We start from the raw sequence: 17,636 nt of genomic DNA on the forward strand, positions 1-17,636 counted from the left end.
GTATTGTTCTTGTCGATGGTGAAAATTCGACTCACACTGCTAATGGATATGTCATGTCTGAGGAGTACAGCTCAACTATCCAGTGGAATCTTTCGGGTAGCCCAAATTTCGGCAAAACACAAATACCCATCAAACAAGAAAAATTGGCAAATCGTGCGTGGGTCTGGGCAACCACCCTATGTATTAACGCAGCAGGCGCCTTCCTACCATAGGCAGTGCCGGATTAACCATTAGGCAAAGTAGGCACGTGCCTACAGACCAGTCAAAAATCCAGGCCACTTTAAAATCAGTAAAAATTTAGTCATGTTTTCAAAATAATTATTTTCTAAATTAATAAGTATTTATCTTAATAGCTCTGTATTTCCAAATGAATTAAAGGCTGCAAAAATCGTTAAAAAAGACGAATTGAAACATGTTGCCACTTCCTTTTTGATGTTTTTAAAAATTCTCATTTCCGTTGGGTGACTCAACGAAACAAACGTGGCGTTGTGTTTATGCATATTCCATGGTGCTACAGAGGTTTGAGGTTTTGACTAAGTACGACTCCATGTCTGTTAAAGACATCGATGTTGCTATTGCTGGTCTGGTTGGTGTGTATTCAAAGGACCTGTCTTCCGACTTCCCATCAGAATTTCGTCAGTTTATGTGCTGGTATAAAAACTATAAAGAGCAAAGACGCGATGAAACAGCAGCAACAGGAAGTGCCCAGAAGATGTTTAAAATGCTGCACACTACTGGAGTTTATAATGCATTTCCGAACATTGAAGTAGCACTTAGAATGTAGCCTACTTGTCTTTAATGGCTACGAATTGCTCGTGGGTAACGCTCGTTTTCACAGCTGAAACAAATTAAAGACGTTAAACGATCAACAATGTGTCAACAACGTCTTGGTACACTGGCACTTTTGTGTATTGAAAGCGATCTAGCCTACTCCGTAAGATTGACCTCCAAAAACTAGTTAACGCGTTTTCAATCGCAAAAACGCGCAAAGGTGTTATTTAGTTAGGCATATGACCAAGTTTTTGCACGATACCCTGTGTTATAGTTGCAACAACGATCTTTGTGACAGATTTGGCAACACTGATAATTCTAATTTTTTTAGTTGGCAACCCTGATTTTCGGGCCACTTATAAAATGTGCCTACAGGCCAGCAGACCCTTAATCCGGCACTGACCATAGGAGAATAAAGATCGCCATGAACTATGTGGTACCGCACAATTGTTTTCATATTGTTTTATATTTTATTATCATGAGCAAACTTAAGAAAAAAATTTCATACGTTTCTAGGCTCATTTTCAGGTTCAGTCCAGCCTTTGCAGTAACGTTCCCATATCACTTAACTGGTGTGAACTTCTATGCTCGGTCGCTCATAAAATCAAAAGGGCAAAACGTTCCATTTTTTTATGAAATCATTTATTGAAACATGATCAAACCGTCGCAATCCTCAGGGCAGTCTTCTTGTACGTAACTGAGATTGAAACAAGTTTCCCCACGACACTCTCCACATGCTGTTACGCACTTTAAGCCATGTTTTCTGCAGCTGCAAGACATTGTACCACATTGATTTTTTTGTTCCTTCTCTGCATTTGCATCGTAAAACGTTCAATAGCCATTCTGGTGCCGGATCTAAATTGGTTTTTATTGGCATAACTGCTCCTGTTGTGTCAGCTTTCCATCCCCACTGTGCGAGATCCAAGATTTCGGTGTCAAGATGCTTCCACTGACATACCTGAAACAGCAGTTTTATATCAACTTAGATAAATCAAGTCTGACTGCCATAAAAGTTTTGATTTGTAGTAGCCTACACCACTTGTTTATGCTAGACATGTTATAACGCAAGTTGTTTTGCTATAACTTGCATTTTTTCCTTAGGGTACAGCAGTTTAATACTGTAGGTTTTTCACTAAAGCTTGATAAATCAACAAAATATTTCATTATTATTGGTGAATCTCATTCAGACTGGTACTCAGCAACATTTTCATTTCTTCTTATTTAATTAACTGTGCACCAATACAGTCCCAGTAACCAACCTTTTCAATAACAAATCTCTTCCAGCATCAGCTATTTGCTCACGTGTAGAATCTAATCTACCAAATACATCAGCAGATTGTTGAAAATCTTCCTTCTTCAGGTAATTGAACATCTTTAGCTTTCCTAAGCAACAAGACAGATGAAATAATTAATCATTGTCACCAAATAATGTGTGCACACACTCCGTACATTGGCATTACAAATAGAAGTACGGTATTACAATATTAGAATAATATTTAGTGCATTTGGTAATGACTGCCACCTCAATTCTTGCATATCTTTTAAAAACTGATCAAAAAATGGTAAAAATGTACTTTCAGGCAAGCATGGTAGGCTAAGCAGTTAAGGAATGAAGAGTGGGGAAAATCCAGAAAATACTGAAAGCAAGATTAAAATGTAGGCTACTGCTACCACACAGCTGAATAATTATGGTAGGCCTATCTTGTTGATATATTGCAGAAGTTGTATCATATCCACTCCAAGCATGAGCAAACAGCAAGTAATTTGAAACAACTTAGAAATTATTATTTCATAAAAACCTTTGTAAAGCTGTGAAGAGAGAAAACTAACCTCAGACCTGGGGAAAAAAATGGCCACACAGCACATTTGCTCTTTCAAACTTAATCTATATCTGAATATGTTATAGCATTTACAGGTGGTCTCAGAAGCAACAAGAACCATAGTTCATAGCTAGGCCTACTGGTAGGCTGGCCTCCTTATTTAACTGATAAATTGTGCAATTACCTACCAGAATATGCATTATTGCATGGATATCACTAGAAGCTACCAGGTCTCAATAAACATCCTTCATTTGTCAGTTTGTGCACCAGTGCACTGGCAGCCTATAACAGTGGCCTATTTAAAATCCAAGATGTTAAATGAAAGAGAACTCAACTAAAAGAACAACAGAAAACTCAAAAATTTAATATAAGCTAGACGATTAAACATGCTGCATGTAAAGAACATTTAGACCTGTTTTCTTTAATTTTCATCATAGCCTAGCATACACTGTTATAGGCCTAGTGCACCTGTGTAGGCCTATCTCCTTGCTGCCTGGTACCGTACCTAACGTTCTGACTTCTGTTGCAAACCAAATTAAATGAATAACCTGACATAACTTACCGATAATGATGTTCTTGCAAACAGTTTCCAAAACAAATTAAACTAGGCTATAGGCTTGCCTGGTACTAAGTTCTGTGATATTTAGGCTACTGCAGCCAGTGCAGAGTGGTAGATCAAGAATCTTTGCTGTCCCAAACCTACTCAGTAGCCTACTGCCTAGTTACTTACAAACCTCATGGCTAATAAGCTGGTCAGTGGTCACCGGAGCAACTTCGACAGCCAGAATTTCACAGGGCTTGCTGACCGTTAGCCCAGTGCCGGATTAACCATTAGGCAAAGTAGGCACGTGCCTACAAGGCCAGTCAAAAATCCAGGCCACTTTAAAATCAGTAAAAATTTAGTCATGTTAAAATTTAAAATCAACACGTTTTATGTGATCATCGACCAACTGAAGAGTGCACTACAGAAACGTATTGATGCATAGGCTATTCCATGGTGCTGCAGAGGTTTGGAGTTTTGACTGAGTACGACTCCATGTCTGTTAAAGACATCGATGTTGCTTTTGCAGGTCTGGTTGGTGTGTATTCAAAGGACCTGTCTTCCGACTTCCCATCAGAATTTCGTCAGTTTATGTGCTGATATAAAGAGCCAAGACGCGATGAAACAACAGCAACAGGAAGTGCCCAGAAGATGTATAAAATGCTGCAAACTACTGGTGTTTATACAGTCGTGGCCAAAAGTTTAAGACCAAACCGCAAATTTCGAGAAAATCAGTTTTCCGTCCTATTTCTTGTCGTTTTTTTGCTTATTTCTTGCTAAACTATATATAAGAAAACGTAATAAGCATTTATATTGTACTTTGCATTAAAATCTCAAATTTTTAATATTTGGTGTGTCCTCCTTTCGCTTTGATGATGGCCTTGATTTGTCTGGGCATACTTTCGACTAAATTTTTGCAAAGTTCTTCAGGAATTTCACGGATCCAGACTAATTTGATTGCTTCAATTAGGGAAGGAACACTCAAGGGATGTTTTTCAGCAACTTTATTCTTGAGAAAAGTCCAAAAGTTTTCGATAGGGTTAAGATTGGGACTGTTCCCCGGCCACTGCAGAAGAGTAATTTTGTTAGCCCTAAAAAACTCTGTTACCATCTTTAAACGATGACATAGGGCTCCATCTTGCACAAAAATCGTGCACTCATGCACCGACATGTGCATTATTGTGCAGTTGTAGCTTTCCTTCATTAAGTTCAAGTATTTTTGGCCGTTCATCGTAGTTTCTGGTTTTAGAAAAAAGGGTTCCGCTGCACCTTTGGTCGAAATGGCTCCCCATATCATCACACCTGGTGAGTATTTCATCGTTTGCGGGGTATGCTTTTCATCAAATTGTGTTCCTGAGGGTCGACGGACATTTCTTTGTCTTGCACCAAACTGTTGGACACTTGATTCGTCCGAAAATTAAACTTTAGACCATTGGGAAGAAATCCACTCTTTGTGCTGCAATGCAAACAGGAGGCCCTTCTTCTTCATCGCTGGTGTAGCCTAAGCCTCGGATTTCGTGACTTTAGATCTTATTCTACAACTAAACGGCGGCTAACAGTTCTCCTGCTGACTGGAATACCTACCAGATTCATTCAAATTGACCCTGATTTGTTTGGCTGAACATGTTGGAGACTTCATCACTTCCCTGTTCATAAAGAGCCATCTCTAGGAGTTGTTTTTCAAGCACAACCACTGCGTTTTGCATCAGCATAAGTTCCTGATTTTTAAAATTTCACAATTGCTTGATGCACAGAAGTTTTATTAAATCTAAGCCGCTCACCAATTTGATGTTCTGTGTATCCTTCCCTGTGGAGAACAACAATTTGACATCACTGAACCTCCGAAAGAGAGCACATTTTACCCATTTTAGACAGATAAATAATACAGAAAAGTAATCTCTACTGGCTAATGTTCAATTGATATTTGCTCAATAATGACTGATTACATCAGATTTCGACCCAGAATAAAGATGATGCAAATGAAACAATATCTGATGCAGTATTATGAAGTAATACAAAAAACGTCATAAATCAAGTGTGGTCTTAAACTTTTGGCCACGACTGTAATGCATTTCCGAACACTGAAATAGCACTTAGAATGTAGGCTACTTGTCTGTAATGGCTACGAATTCCTCGGGGGAACGCTCGTTTTCACAACTGAAACGAAAGACGTTAAACGATCAACAATGTGTCAACAACGTCTTAGTACACTGGCACTTTTGTGTATTGAAAGCGATCTACTCCGTAAGATTGACCTCCAAAAACTAGTTAACGAGTTTTCAATCGCAAAAACGCGCAAAGGTGCTATATTTAGTTAGGCATATGACCAAGTTTTTGCACGGTACCCTGTGTTATAGTTGCAACCATAGGCGTAGCCAGGGGGCGAAAGGGGCCATGCCTCCCCCAAATTTTCAAAGTTTGGATTCCGAAGTTAACCCCTTTGTGGAAAATATAATATAATTTGTATAAATTTCTATCGTTTTCCAAGTCATCTGGCTATTAACACCCCCCAGGACTTGTTTTAGACACACAGAAAGACACCAATAAATTTTGCAAATCGTAAATCGCGCAAAGTTTACGCGATTTACGCTCTTTTAACTAATCTGTGGAAGCAATTTCAGAATCGCTTGCTCTGTTGGGTTTTTGTGTAGCTGAGTTCTTTGTGTTCTCTAATTTTAGCCGCAGTTTTTGCCCGTTCGTGTGTAACAGCTACCTTTAATAAGCTAATAGCTGTTTATTTGCTAATAAATTTCATATAAATATTACCCTGAAAGTGTTTCCAGAAAGAGCTATAATCCATTATTTGAGTGCAGTTTTGCAAAAATTTTCCGGGGGAGCATGCCCCCAGACCCCCCTAGAATGCGCGTGCCTTCGGCACGCTCTAACCTCCCACCACCTTTATTGCTTCCCTTGCTTAATCCACCAGGATACGCCACTGCACATAAGGTGGCGATGACTTAAATCAAACACTTTGTCGCTCTCTCCAATTCATCAAATATTTGGCCCCCCCCCAAAAATTTTTTTCTGGCTACGCCACTGGTTATAACAACGATCTTTGTGGCAATGGTTTGGCAACACTGATAATTCTAATTTTTAGTTGGCAACCCTGATTTTCGGGCCACTTATAAAATGTGCCTACAGGCCAGCAGACCCTTAATCCGGCACTGCGTTAGCCTAATCATTCTGCTACAATTTCAACCATGTTTCTGCTGAAAGCATAGCTAGATTAGCTGCGCCACTAGCGGCGCAAGGTGCTGCTTAAAAAACAGCCATAAATTTTTTTGCCAAGGGTCCCTGGTTGAAGGAGAGTGATAATCGTAATCAAGAGGAATTAAGCTTTCCAACGATACTAAATTTGTTAAGGTCGCAATCGGGGATATAGGTCGCAATTTATTCCAGGCGACCCTATATTTTCGCATTTTACGCTCAGAGTATATCTACAAAGTTACCGTACCGTATGTAGCCTAATCACTTTCTGATTAACTCGACAATATAATACAAAGATATAGAAAGAAGAAGAAATTAAAAGAAGAATTACACTTGGTTGGCAGGCATTTGGAAGAGCGAGCTCAATATTTAAAAGTAAATTACCGATCTCAATGAAAAGAAAAGTATATAATCAATGCATTCTCCCAACAATGACATACGGAGCAGAAACATGGAACTTAACGAAAGCACTAACACTCAAACTACGCACTGCGCAAAGATCACATGAAAAAGTACTCTTAGGCATTACATGGAAAGACAGGAAACCAGCCAAATGGATACGACAACAAACACAAATCAAAGATATCATTCAAACAATAAAAAGTTTAAAGTGGAATTGGGCAGGACATATCATGCGAACAACTGACAACAGATGGACAAGAAGAGCTACTGACTGGATACCGCTTGACAATAAACGCAAAAGAGGGAAACAGAAAACAAGATGGCGAGACAAACTCTACCAATTCGACAAACACTGGACACAAACGTGCAAAGACAGACAAATTTATAAAGATATGGGGAAGGCCTTCATCCTGCAGTGGAACAACAATGGCTGATAATGATGATGATGATATTATAAACAACAATTATGTGGAAAAGTTTTTGTGAATTCAGATAACCAAATTAGTTAGAACATTTATCAGGCAAACAGAATTTCATTATAGGGTAAATTAACATATAAAATTTCAATAAAACCATTTTTAGACGTAATATAAATTATTGTCACAATTTGAGATGAAATTTTGCCGATGTAAAAGTGTAATTTATTTTGAGGCGTCTGGCAGTACTGAGGCACTGAATGCAAGCTTATTATTTTCGCATTTCAACAAACTTCAAGTTCCAGTCAAATCGTTGGTTTTGCATTGAGTGTTCATTTGCGTGGCTGCTCGAATTTTCTGATAAGATCAGAGTTATAACTTGACAGGTTAAAGTTGTGTAGGTTATTGGCTGTTCATTCAAATATGGAGATGGAACCAAGTACATCAAAAGAAAGTGTTCCTTCTCAAGAATTATTTTCAAGTGCTGTTGGTAAGGTTAAGCTCTGTTACCTATGGTACCGGTACTCTTCATCTGTTGTTGTTGATTGATTGATTGATTGTGGGAATCTTTATTCTCGGACTGAGAAAGTTTTTTTTGAAAGCTTGATTCTGGCTTTTTCGCATACTTTTAGAGGCTTTGAAGTACTGACACAGTCTGGTCAAAAGTTTGGCAGAGAAAAGTATTCGCTTGTTGAAGTGTTGTTGTCTGCGAGTTATTCTGTTCACTAGTAGTTTCTGAATGGAAAGCAGTTCCTGAAACGTGTTACTCAAGCACACACCCAGGGTTCCAACTAGCAATGCTTGATCTTGCAATTTCTTCGTTTGTGAAGTCGGGCACTTTACCAACTGAGCTATTGTGGCAGACTTCTGTTGTTTGGTTCAGTTATGTCAAGCTTATCAGAAGCATATCAGATATTTCTAATTTTTAAAAAAGTGCCTGAGTAGTGAGAACGTCTGCGCAACGTACGAAAGGACGTGGGTTCAACACCGCTCTAGAGCACGCGGCTGTATCTCGGCAAAGACACTTAATTGCAAGCCAAAATAAGAGGAGCAGCTGACTCGAAGACTATATGTGGTTTAGATTGATAAATTTCAAACCTGTATTCACTTCAACCATTCACTCAATTTTTTTTAATACGTGTAAATTGTAAAAAAAATTTGTCCATTTGTTTGGTCATTGTAGTAAATTTATACTATTTTAAGACCATTTTATATTGTTTCCTTTTTACCTCCAAATGCTTGGTTATACAATTGTATTGCTATTTGCTAGCACTGTTGTCAAATAAACTTTTAGCAAACGGGAAGCTGCTAGTGTTTTTTTATTGATAATACTTGTACTTGTATCACTATTCTCACAACAGATAAAATAAAAAAAATTCTTTAAACATAATGCAAAATCTTCAACCAAATGTAATATGTATTTTAATAATATCTAATTTCTGTTAGGCTCAGTCATGGCTGGTTCTGGGACTGTTGGAAGTGTAACAGTAAAGCTCCATCCGTTGGTCATAATGAATATATCTGATCACTGGACAAGAGTAAGGGCTCAAGAAGGAAAATCAAAACCAGGTCTATACGTTAAACTTTGAATCATAAACAGACATAAATCAGCAACAACACTACATTTAATATTGTAAAAACAAAAAACAATAAGTGAAAGTTTTCGGCTAGTCATACAGCCCTTTTCAAGCCTGTAAGAAAATATGTTTTTTTAAAGAGTCATACAGTATCAGATCATACATACAGAAATACTAAAGAGTCATACAGTATCACATCAAAAATATGGTCAAATCTAAGCATTTCAGAAACTGCTTAACTAGCTCACACAAAATAATAATGGAAAAGTAAAATACGCAAAAATAAAGACAAGAAGCACAACACGCGACATTTCATATTTTCAGACTTTTGCTTTGTTTGTGCCACTATCTCATGTTGTGCTTCTGTGCAACTTGCGTAATCTGCTTGAGTCCTTAATTCTGAAGAATTAATTAATTTTACCTCTCAAGTCTCAAATACTTGACCCGTTGTGCTGCATAATTTTTCAGTTATCATTTTGTATGAGCTAGTTAAGCAGTTTCTCAAATGTTTAGATTTGACCATATTTTTGATGTGATACTGTATGATTCTTTAGTATGTCTTTCAAAAATATTTTTCTAATAGGCTTAAAAAGGGCTGTATGACTAGCTGAAAATGTTTGCTTATTGTTTTATGTTTATATAATGTTTATTGTAGTGTTGTTGCTGAGTTATGTCTGTTTATGGTTTATAAAAGTTACTCTCTACCTCATTGTATTAAACTTTGAAGTTGAAAAAAAAATCTTCTGAAGGTCTCATGATGAGGATGAATCAAGCTGTTAAGGTTTTTTGGACGATAAACCTTGTCATTTTATTCAGTTGAATTTGTTCTGCTTGACTCTATGTTAAGCATGAAGCAGTGTTTTTGTAGTGTTGACGATATTTATTGCCTCATTTAAATTGTATGTTGGAGAGCACAGTGAGATGAACTATCGTTATGTCGTGTCTCCACTATGAGATTTAAGTGGCACGATCACTGAGGAAACTGAAGCGACGATATGTTGCAACTTGCAAGATTTGACTTTTGTAGACTAAGGTTTATAACATAATAATTAAGTTTATAAAAAGAATCATTAAAGATTTATGATGGTTTTTAATAATAATTATGACATGATACTATGGAGCCATTACGTTGTGTTCATCAATACAACCTCTGTGTGTTGCAGTGTATGGAGCTCTCATTGGAAAACAGGTCGGAAGAACAATGGAGGTGATGAATTCATTTGAGCTCTTGTACATTGAGAATGAAGGAAAAGTCATCATAGACCGGGAGTATTATTTTGTGAAGGAAGAACAATGTAAGAAATAAAACAAAAAATCTGCACTTTCACTCACTCACAACTCCACAGTTTGAAGACTTTCTACGACTCGCTAAGCCGCAGTGACGTGTGATATAGTGGAAGCACTAAGGCAGTGTTGCCTCTTTTGAGCATTGGGCTTTTCCCCACGGTCGGTCTCTGTTTTACCTCCCTCTTACTGATGCCAAAGGTGTTCATCCTGCAATGGCCCTACATTGACCAGCCTGATACAAGATAAAACAGCCATGGTTAATTTTTAGAAAAAAAATTTACCCTTTACATAATTTGGAATTTTTGGATCTGCAAAGCACAAGCAATGAGTAAAACGATGCAACGATAGGATGTAGCTTGTCGCTCCAAAGTGCTGAATGTCCTTGTCTTCTCCATAAGACGTGTTGTTAAGCTTCCAATTACTGTATACAGGTCGTTTATCGTTCCGAAGCATCTATCGTTCTCCATGTTAATAAACTTAGCTAAATGAAAAGGATTTGCATTCGTAAATTGCACTCCAAAAGGCAAGACATTTGATTGATATTTGATTGTGTATCGAATTTACTTTTGAATTTGATGCACTTTTTTTCTCTCGTAGTTAAACAGGTTTTCAAGAACCTCGACTTCCACGGTTGGTACACGACTGGGGGGCCTCCAACAGAGCAAGATGTTGATCTCCACAAGCAAATATGCAGCTTCACTGAAAGCCCGATATTCCTCAAACTCAATCCTCAAGCTCCGACTACAGATGTAAGTTTCACAAAGTGATGTCTTGCACGACATCCGTAATCTTATTACAACAAATTGCGATTGCGGCACGTTGAGGTGGGTCCTGCCACCCTCGGTTTACTTACATTGATGATTTTTGTTAAATCTTGACTGATCAATGTAGAATCCGTTTAATGTATCTACCACCTCTATCCTAAACGATTGTTCGATTATCAAGCGATGGATACTATGTTTAAAAATTTAGTAAAAAGTCCCGTTCCAGACCAAGCAGAATTAATACCTGGGTGGATTTATTATCGGTGGACTAAGAAGATTCTACTGTTTTTATAATACTGTTGATTCAAGATTTTGTATGTTAATTTCAATTGCTGTACGTACATCTTCTATACTAAAATTTCCCACATGTATTTGGGAATGTATATTTTCTATATGCTCAACCAGTTCGTGTTTAGTTACCGATCAGCGTGTACGAGTCAGTAATCGACGTCGCTGACGGCGTGGCGATCACCCGACTGGTGTCGCTCAACTATACCCTGGCAACAGAGGAGGCCGAGAGAATAGGCGTGGATCACGTCGCTAGAGTATCCAACGTCGGCTCGGGAACCGAGTCTTTAGGTCAGTTGAACACTAGCCTATTTGTTTCTCATCATAATTGCAGAGCTGTGGAATCGTGTGAAAAATTACGACTCCTACTTCTCGATTTATAACTGGCCGACTTTAGCTTCGTGTTGCCAGATTTTTTTAAACTTTTAGTTATTCAAAAAGATTAACCATTAGTTTTATGAAAAGCGGGGCATTAAGGTTGTGCTGTTACAAATAATAGAGTTTTTTTGGTGTTATGTATCATATTGTTAGCTATTTAAAGTTTAAGGCAAGCAGATCGCGTTAATTGTTTTGTTTCAAGTCGGATTTGGCCTTTTTTCAACGACTCCGACATTGCAATACGTTGCGCTGTTGCACGAGTTGCATTTTTGTTGGCTTGTTGTGTGGTGATGTATAAGCTCCCTGCAAGACCCGGTAGCTTTGAAAAACATGACGACCTCTTGAGACTTAATGATCACGAGAAATTTGAATTTGTTTACCGAAATAATTTTAAATGCTTCAAAATGAGAAAATCAAATTTTGAAAACAAACGCGTCCTAGTGAAAATTTCTGGCTTGCTATCATTGGTGTAGTTTCGCCAACAGTAGCCTACAATGAAAGTCTATTTCTACTTTTAAAATGGGCTTCTGTACATCTTGATCAAGATAGATTACGTGAATTGTTGCAATCTTGGTCAAAACATTTACCATCTTATATTTCTTTATTCAGTTTCTGAGCATTTGAATGGTCAGCACAGTTCGATACAAATGCTGCACAGTCGAATTATTTTATTGCTCAACTACGTAAAAGCTGTCAAAGAAGGGGAATTACCGAGAGACCACGAAATCATGCGAGCAATTCATGCTCTCTGTCGCCGTTTACCGGTTTTAAGTTCGGAAAAATTATCAGAAGACCTTCATGATGTAAGTTCTTTCACCAGAGTCAGACTGCTTTAGTTTAAAAGCTTTTATAATACTGCGCCTCGAGTGTGAAAAAGTTTAACATACGAAAGCAAGTCGCTCAAACGAATACAGAAAGATTGTTAACCTACAATTCATCAATTGATAACGTCTAACTTCAAGGATCTGGATAAGGTGTCCAATGTCCATCAAACAAATCCCATCGCTTGTTTGCGTTGCATGAAAAGCTCCCACGCTAATTTTCTCGATCACCCGATCACTGTTCCTTATTGAAAGTTAACGGCTTTTCATTTCCACAGCAATACAACGACGCGATGCTGATGACCTATCTCGGCGTGATGAGCAAAGGGAGTCAGACAATGAACCAGTTTATATCAAAATTTAACGTTTTGTATGACCGACAAAATGCCTCCAGAAGATTACGAAGTTTTTTCATGTGAAGCAAATCTGCTGCTTCTGTTGCTATTGACCTTTCCGTTGTAGCCTATTTTTTGTAATTTTATGCATCGATGATGTTCACTGCTCTATCAACTCAATTCATATGATTAGAGCTTGTACCAGCGTAGTAGGGTACTTGAAACTCAGTTTTTGGTGAGGGCGGTTTTCAACAGGGCGTTGCATCGTTAAGAAGGTAGGGGCGGGATTTCATCAAGACACAATGATGTGCATTAATCCGACCTTGCAAGTAGCCTACACCGTGAATAAAGCTATTTTTTCGGTGGGTGGGTTTTAGGGGTGCGATCTCTACCCCACCACCCACCCCTGGATCCGCCATTGCAAGCAGATAGCAAGCGGATGCATCTGTCCCCCTAGCGCAGTAGGCTATCAACAGCGCCTAAATTTAAATTTTCCGTGAAAGTATCATGCTTTATGCGTTACATCTCTCACTGGGGGCACGAAAAGTGTTATTTGTCCCGGCGAGCTGAAAGCCCTCGCTGCGCCACTGTACAATGTACATTTCAGTGTGGAGGTAGCCCTGTCCAACAAAAATATATTTTGTTCAATTATGCATGGTTTGTAATTTTCTACCTTCTAATTACCCATTTTCTACCTTTATTGACCCAAAAAAGTAAGGAGTACCGATCTTAGCAGCTTGCTTCATCAACAGGGCTGTGTTTTCAACTCAATGAAAACAACTTCATATGTGCGCGATGCTGCAGTACTTGAGGAAAACGGATGCTCTATTTCTATCATCCACATTGTCTTTTGATTTGGGTTACGTCACTGCTGTATTTCGGTATGTTTTTGTTTGGTCTCCAGTAGGCAACTGAGCCGATTGAAGTCACAAAGAACCGCTTGAGAGATAGAAGATGAATTTGGCTACGTAGAGTGAGGTGTGCTATTCGTCTACAGACCGTTTCAAAACAAAAGCACGAAACTTATTTTGTGGATGCAGTATCATGTATAAAGGGTTATTCAACAGCATGTGCGAGACCTGTATGGAGAGAGATTATGGGGGATATGGTTATGACTTGATTTTCAAGCCATATGTTTGATTGTAGGCTATATGATATCGAGCTGTTTTTCAGTCATTTTAGAAGGATGTACGGTATGAGAACTGGTTAGAGATTTTAAAGCTGTTCCAACTTAAGTTAGGCCCTATTATCATCAGAGACCGTGGCATTGTTTTCAAAGCTTCAATCGTTCAGGCTACCTCAATCAATATGCAACATTTTCAACGATTCCATACCACATGTTTTCCTTAGCAGTAAAACGTATCAATCAAGCACAGGTAGACTCAATCGAAGGCTAGATAGGTGGAGCTGCCACGACTAAAGAAAATAACTTTCACACCCATTCATTGAATCAGGAAGCCAGCTTGAAAAAAACGGCCATTCATTTTCTAAATCTTTACCACTCATATAGCAACAGGCTAGGCTATTAATGAATGTGTAACAAAACCGCTGATGATGCAGCTGACGAGTTCAATATCCCATATACGTGGAAAGAGAATTGAATAAGATATTTTTAATGCAAAGTCTCAGTAGAGATGCGATAGTTGCCAAAGTTAATGCAGATTGTTACATTAAAAGTATATGCAGCCTAGGTCTCTGTAACAAATGTTTTATATTGCAACTTGTTAATTTCATACATATTGCAATGCAGGTATATGCTATAATTTAGATATTCTTGCCAGTTTAAAACAAACTGTTTTAGAAAATTGTAGCCTACCTACTTACTGTGAGATTCGGTTAGCGCCTTCATAGTCATACGGATATTTTTTATGTCAGTTGAGAGTAAGCTGCTGATTCTGACAGCAAGAAAACTTGTCCGATAGCCTATTTGTCCTGCCAATATCTTACATGAATATTTGAGAACAAAAAATGATGAAATTATGTGGCGGTAGTTCGATTCTGGAAAATACAGTATGCGTTTAAGCAATGTAGCCTATTTCGACAGCTTCACCATTGAGCGTCATCTAGTGAATGGAATAATTCAAAGGCAACAAAATTTCAATAACAAACGATATCTTCAGTGTGTCCAGCTACGACCTGCACCAGTTTGGTTTTAAAACTTTATCCTCGGATTAACAAAGCCTCTGACAGGTTATTCCTGGTAGTTTCGTATACTTGTAGAGGCTCTTGACGCAGGACCGGTTACCAAGATTGTCAGAATGAAGGTTTCCGATTGTTGCCGGAGAATTATTGTATTCACTAGGTGCCGCTGAATGGAGAGCAGTCCTGAAATGCGTTGCTCAAGCGCACATCCCGAGAGTCGAACCAGCGCCGCGTGATCTTGAGCCGGACGCGTAACCACTGAGCTAACGGGGAGGATAAAGTAGCCTAACCGTACAATCAATCAAGATTACTAGGCTATATAGTCTAGCTTTCATATGCTCATTTTACTGATCTACATAGACTATCAGTATTTGTGCTTTGCTTTGAACTTCATGTGTTGCATTCGAATATATCTTTTTCACATAAGAGAAAATGTTTGTCAGGCCTACGGTGGCCGGCTACTGCCAGCAAAAGAGCACGCATGATTTGGTCTAATCAGCAGGGCCGTTGAGAAGATAAATTGGGCCTGGTGAGTTACCAATGAAATCCTCAGCCCGCAAGAAACAGTTTATGATCTAAGTGAAAAGGACTGCATGTTTCTTATATTACACTCAGGGTCGTTGAGAGGATAAATTTGGCCCGGTACCAATAAAATTCCCGGGCCCCAAGCTAAGTCGCTTGGAAAAGTGCCCCTATCTAAAGAATTTGCAATGGCTTTCTTAAGTTCCTGGGTTCCTTGGAAAGGTTGCGAGCTCCCAAAATCCTCTCGGCCACGGTTAAAAAGTAGCTAGCCTACCTCGTCCCCCTGTCAACGCTACTGCTATTCAGTAGCATGTCAACGGCCCTGAGTCTAATATAAGAAGACGTGCAGATCTTTTTACTTGGTTCAAAGCTATGGTGCAAACACCGGTAATAATCTAATCTGTCCAAAACGCTATGAGCTTTTCTGTTCAGCAGAAAAAAAGTTAAAAAATCATAGCCTACAACTGCTTTATTGATATGCTTGCAACATAACTTTGTCAAAGTAAACATATAAGAGAAAATTAATGTTTGAAAACCTGAGTTGAAAAGGAGAAAATTCAATTAGAGTAATTGGAAGCTTGTAGAGTTAAGCATGGAGTGGAGCGGAGTTTGCCCGATCTTCAGAAAATGAAGTAGATTCGGAGTTTTGTTTTTCGCAAAAGTTTTCAAATGGAGTGGATTCGGAGTTTGGTTCAGCAACTTTATGTTTTAGTAGAATCAAATAAGTCCGGTGTAGCCTATAGTTCTGTCTGTAGAAGGAAAAACAAACTGTCTCCACGATTTTCGACCTAGCGGTAATGCCTAGGCTATAAATGTGCGCCAATGAAAAAAAATTCGTGTTACGAAAGTTGAAAAAGATTTTTGAATCCCTGAAGTATTTTATGTTTTTTGCTTTGGCTGGTATCACGTCAGCTCAGGATTTGATTTTAAAGTGGAGTGGATTCGGAGTCTAACATCTTGAAATTTTTTCGAGTCGGATTAGAGTGGAGTCTGGTTTTATGGAGTAAGAATAAAGTCGGAGTCTCAAAAATTATTGAGCATGCATAACCTTTCATTAAAGATTGAAATATTGAAGTTAATTTTATTTTACCATGCATTGCAGCAATTGGGTGGTTTCTTTACTTTGGTTGCTCGTCGCTGTTGATTTCATCTCAGGTCTATAGTTGGACCTAAAACTACTATCGATTGTGTTAAAAAAAGTGAAATGACACATAACGAAATTTCAAAGTACGGTAGTTTTACGTTTGGTTGGTTGTTTTTCAATTTTTTGGTTCAAATACACCTTGACTACACATCAGCGCGAATGGAGTTAATTGTTAAAAAGATTAAATTATTTTTGTAAAACACATGATTAAATCCCATCCCGGTTCCGTCCATTCAATATTGGCTTAAAGGGATACCTCCGTCTGCAGGCTACAGTCAAAATGAGATAGGTCTGGTTGAGCGCAGTGAGGTACCTAAAAAGACAATTTTAAGAGGCAAAAGCAACTGTTGAGGCGGACAAACATTATTCATCATGATCCTTTCAGTTGATTAACGTTATAATAATATAAAAACATATTTTTTTGGAGGGACAAGATTAAATATTGGAGGCTGATAAAATTGGAGATTAAATATTGCGCCCAAGCTCCCCATGTAGTATACGTCTCTGGTTGAGAGAGCAATTTGTTTGCTTTAGTTAGAAAAGTAGGCCTACCGTTTCTTCAGTTTTGGAAGGAGCAAGTGGCCTACTTTACATCCATTAGCATACTTCATCAGCAGAGTTTGGAGTTTAGAATTGACTTCGTTGCCTCAAGCATAAGCTTAGGTTGCATTGTAAAATTATAACATTGGTGACTGATACTGCCTTTGGTTAAAAAACAAAAATCTTTGAAAAGTGTTTGGACGGCAAAGGTCAAAAAAAGAAAGAAAAATGGGACTGTTTTGATTTATCTCTAACCTGTCAGGCAATTTGCATCTGACGCAAGATAACGTATTGCGTTATTGAGTGAGATTTTTATCCAGTTTGTTTTATTTCTTTTATCAGCCTCTCTGCTTGTACGAGCTCCGCTGACTAATGTTTACGGAAATAGGGATTCTTAATTATTTTATCAGATCATACTTTGCAAAAAAAAAAAACATTTGAAGGAAATTTAAAAAATGTAATACTGTCACGCTAGCTGATCCAAACGTAAACACCGGCAATATAACTAGCACGTATTGTTGCCATAACAGAATGACAAAACATGATGATTTCGTTTCCACAAATCCGAGTCGGACTTTCGCACTGAACGAAGCATGGTGTTACATCATGATAAATTTATAACAAAAACACATCAGCCTACACTACAACGAACAGTTTTGATTCTAGCTGAGTAAAAATATC

General features: G+C 38.2%; 1 protein-coding gene across 1 annotated transcript; it reads left to right on the forward strand.

The window, feature by feature from the left end:
- The first annotated feature begins 7,461 nt into the window (after nucleotides 1–7,461).
- LOC145768493 (COP9 signalosome complex subunit 6-like) lies at nucleotides 7,462–13,616 on the forward strand. Its single transcript, XM_082579997.1, has 7 exons — nucleotides 7,462–7,647; nucleotides 8,604–8,726; nucleotides 9,898–10,029; nucleotides 10,619–10,770; nucleotides 11,202–11,364; nucleotides 12,061–12,254; nucleotides 12,551–13,616. Exons 1-7 carry the CDS (start codon nucleotides 7,581–7,583, stop codon nucleotides 12,689–12,691), a joined length of 972 nt encoding a protein of 323 aa, XP_082436123.1. The 5' UTR covers nucleotides 7,462–7,580; the 3' UTR covers nucleotides 12,692–13,616.
- The last annotated feature ends 4,020 nt before the right edge of the window (nucleotides 13,617–17,636 follow it).

Source organism: Aplidium turbinatum, chromosome 4, assembly GCF_918807975.1.
Source record: "Aplidium turbinatum chromosome 4, kaAplTurb1.1, whole genome shotgun sequence".
NCBI classification, from domain to species: Eukaryota; Metazoa; Chordata; class Ascidiacea; order Aplousobranchia; family Polyclinidae; genus Aplidium; species Aplidium turbinatum.